Source organism: Watersipora subatra, chromosome 8, assembly GCF_963576615.1.
Source record: "Watersipora subatra chromosome 8, tzWatSuba1.1, whole genome shotgun sequence".
Lineage (NCBI taxonomy): Eukaryota > Metazoa > Bryozoa > Gymnolaemata > Cheilostomatida > Watersiporidae > Watersipora > Watersipora subatra.
The window spans coordinates 9,508,133-9,512,059 of record NC_088715.1 but is presented as its reverse complement, the minus strand read 5'-3'; the positions used below and the strand labels follow the sequence as shown (position 1 = coordinate 9,512,059).

Below are 3,927 nucleotides of genomic sequence, written 5' to 3'. Positions count from 1 at the left end.
AATAAGGCAAACGGGTATGTTAAAACAATAAAAATAAATTATAAAGGTTTACGTCTATACTAAAACTTCCACCATAATTTTCATCTTAAAGATGAGTCTAGTTTTAAATTATTATGTTTACAAGTAAAGAAGCAATCTTTAGTGATTGCTTTGAAGGTGCCCTGTGTTGAAAGACATGTTAGCTACACAAGCTCAACATGACAAGTCGAATAATGCAGCAAATCGTGCAGATGCTAAAATAGGACAAGGGATTAGTCAACAATGACTACTAGAAGAGAAACAGCAAATCACATGTTTGCATACTAATTAATTAAATAGGAATGAATGATAGAAAGAGTTTACTATAGGTTTCTTTTTCATCTTTCAATGATTAACAATTCTTTACAATTTATTGGCCTTTATTCCATATTTACCTGTAAATTAACAGAAATTATATACACTATGAAAATGCACAGATATTTGCAATCTACACTCAGGCTAGGCTATTACATGAAGATATATTGTTACAGTACCTTTGCGGGCATAGCTAGTTAAAATTGTAGTCTCATTTACATGCAAGGTGTACTCTCAGGCTAAAATATAATTTACATCCAAGCTATACTCTCAGGCTAAACTACATGTATAATAAAGACACTGTTAAAATATTTGTTCGCTGAGTTACTAAATGTTAGCCGGTGTCTGCATGAATGATCCTCTCTCAGGCTAAAATATCATAGAAACACTCTTACAATATCTTTGTTTATAACTTGCATTTTTGTTACTCCAAGACTTTTAGTACCTCTAAACTTTAGTCAGTTGATAAAAGACTGTATTTTTATTATTCCTATTATTTTCATATTACACAGTTTAATATGTTAAACATTCTGATGTCTCTCGTGGATGATTTGAGCCAATGAGTAATTGAGTCATTCTTAACTCTTCTCTAGGATGTTGTGCTGCCTGCCTACATACAAATATGTATGCGAATGCTAAGACTTTTTCTGCGCTGCTTGCAATTAAATATTTGTTTACACCTAATAGGCATGTAATTATGTTATTATATTGTCAATGTTTCAGGTAAAAAGCGTGAGATTGAGTTGAAGATTGTTTCAGCTGATGACATAGTAGTTAACAGTAACCAGCACCCTGAAGTTCATCAACCACCACAACTTCCCTTATCCCAGCCTCCCAAGTCTATAACTCTACTCAAATCCATAAAACTGCCATCATCCGCTGTATCAGTATGTCAGCATGATGGAGTTAAATATGTAGGATTGTATAATGGTACAGTCAGTAGAATTGATAGCAACTACAAGCTGCATGACTCATTCATATCTACTTCTATTCATGTTGAGTCCATCAGCTTCCATGAGAACAGACTATACACATTGTCTTATAGTAAGCTTCACACAGTAAGTGTCTATGATCTGTCAGGGCGAGGGATCACAACTTGGCAGCACTCTTATCATGGCAATTTCTGTAGCATGCTGACTGTAGCAGCAGGTAATGTAGTGGTTGCTGATCCTCCTAACAAGAGACTAACTATTTATTCTCTCACTGGTAAGACTCTGCGTAACGTCAGCTGCCCCCTTCTGAGTAATAATGAGGTCTCGATATGCGCTGGACATGGTGATGATGTCATCATTGCTGACTATAAGACAAGGAAAGTCTTCAGATTTAACATCGCCACTGGGAATGTCATGTGGACTTTCACCCATCCTGATCATCCACAAGGTCTGGTGTGCTATGGAGACTACATACTGGCAGCTGCATACCGCAGCAAAATCATCCACACACTCAGCTATACTACAGGTAAGTTGTATGTATGAGGTGCTGGTTAGTAACATTTATTGAGAGTGTCATGTAAGCTTATGAAGCATTTCATAATTTAGTAAAAGTTTCTGCTTGAAATTGTTCTATTGTAAAAAATGTTTTCAAATCCTGGTGTAAGTACCTTTAAACCCCTCATAACTTTATGTATGATTTTTAAAATTAAATTACAATATGTTATCATATTCAAATTGAGTAAAAGATCATTGAACTTTCCTTTCGTTGTTTTTCAATATTGAATAGGTGAAATGTAATTTACTGTTTATAACTAGTTTAAAAGCAATACAATATATTAGATATTTGACATATAATTTTCTATATATAATTTAATATGATTAAAAAGATCACTAACCTAGTAAGACAATACAAAGTGGTTATTAAGTTGTTCTGTCAGGATCAGTTCTCCTTGGATTGATGAGTATACAACACTGAAGTCATGATTATTGTATTTAATTTTTATATTAACATATTAACAGACAGAGTCTAGTATTGACTGATACATCATCCTGTTCCTTGTAATGGTAGGTTATGTTACTTATAGGTTTGAACAAGCAAACACAAAACTGTGACAACTTTTTTCTAGTAAACTTGGCAACTGTCCAAATGAAAGACCTATCAAATTCTTTATGGAGCAGAGCCGCTATGGCTCAGGTACCAGCTTTAGGTTTTTGCCTAAAGGTCACGGTCAATCCTTGACTTACACCTAAATATAAATTTTAAAATATCTATAGTGATGAACATTGACAACTGACAATAAAAACTCATTCTATTTATCAGCATTTCATTGGTTTTATCCTTATTTTTCATTTATTTTTATAGATGCTCTTGGCTAAAGTTTCATTTGAAGCATTTCCGTTTATTTTTTATATATAATTACCAGATGTTTGATTTCTTTTATTTTTATATATAATTACCAGATGTTTGTTCCTTTTATTTTTATATATAATTACCAGATGTATTCATCAATAAAATTTTGATTGTGTATTAAATTAATGAAGTTACAGTAAATTCTAATGAAAATTCTAATGAGAGTATGCACATCATCTTATGGCATTTTTGGCATGCAAAAGAGTCTTGTAAAGCAGTAGAACAATTATACAAATGAATGTTACAGTAACATCTATAGCGGTTATATAAAATGTGTGGCAGGATGATAGCTACAATAAATGACTCAGCCAAGTCCAGTATTTGGCAGCTGTTTGTTGCTTTCTGACGTTACTACTTACAATAATTGTCAGCTATGTATGTTGCTTTCTGACGTTACTACTTTCTAGCAAGATTAGGTTGCTTTCTCAAGACAATTTTCTTCCATAAGTACTATTTTCTTTAATTGAACGATTTATTAAATTGTATCATCATTGTTTATCTTTGCTGACTAAGTGGTTACATGGCTAAACATTTTTTGATCTTCTCGCAAGTAGAACCTGCAACTTATTGTATCTTATTATAGCAAAATATGGGCAATATGGTTTGTTATCACTTACAATGTTATGTTTAATTAGATTTTTATTAGCTTTTTATTGAAAATGTTGTCATATACTCTCTGTTTAGTAATTATCCATACAAGTATATAATAAGTATGGGTGTGATGATTGTACAGTAATAATAATCAAGATATTCATATACTTTTATTACAGGTGAGAAAGTATCAGAGATGAGAGATGATAGTATTAGTGTTTTCTACAACCCTATCTATAGCCTGAGTGTTAGTGCTAACACCTTGGTGGTACCTCTGTGGCGGCCCAAAACGATGCTCTTCTATAAACTGAGTGAGAAATAAGGACCACATTCTTATTAATCATCATATAACAATATTCATGATCAGTTTTCATCAATACTGACTACTCTACAGTGAAGTTATACTAACAGTATCATTATTATTATCATTATATTTTATCTTCTATCAACTTTCTTAGCTAAATGGCTGACTGTATGATCTTAAACTGCTTATTTAGATGTAGTGCTGTCAGAAGTTTAACTTTACCTTTTGCTCTGCTGCCACAGCCTTTTTTTGTTAAAGGGGCAGAACATGCTGATTGTTTGGTTTCACATCATGGCATTTTTTAAAAGCATGAGATTTGTGTTCCAACCTTAAATGCACATTTATACATGAATTTT

At 32.5% G+C, this 3,927-nt stretch overlaps 1 protein-coding gene across 1 annotated transcript; it reads left to right on the top strand.

Annotated features, from left to right (window-relative positions):
* The first annotated feature begins 1,432 nt into the window (after nt 1-1,432).
* On the top strand, nt 1,433-3,652 carry LOC137401521 (uncharacterized). Its single transcript, XM_068087911.1, has 2 exons — nt 1,433-1,791; nt 3,447-3,652. The coding sequence occupies exons 1-2, from the start codon at nt 1,464-1,466 to the stop codon at nt 3,587-3,589; spliced, it is 471 nt and encodes a 156-aa protein (XP_067944012.1). The 5' UTR covers nt 1,433-1,463; the 3' UTR covers nt 3,590-3,652.
* Nucleotides 3,653-3,927: the final 275 nt, after the last annotated feature.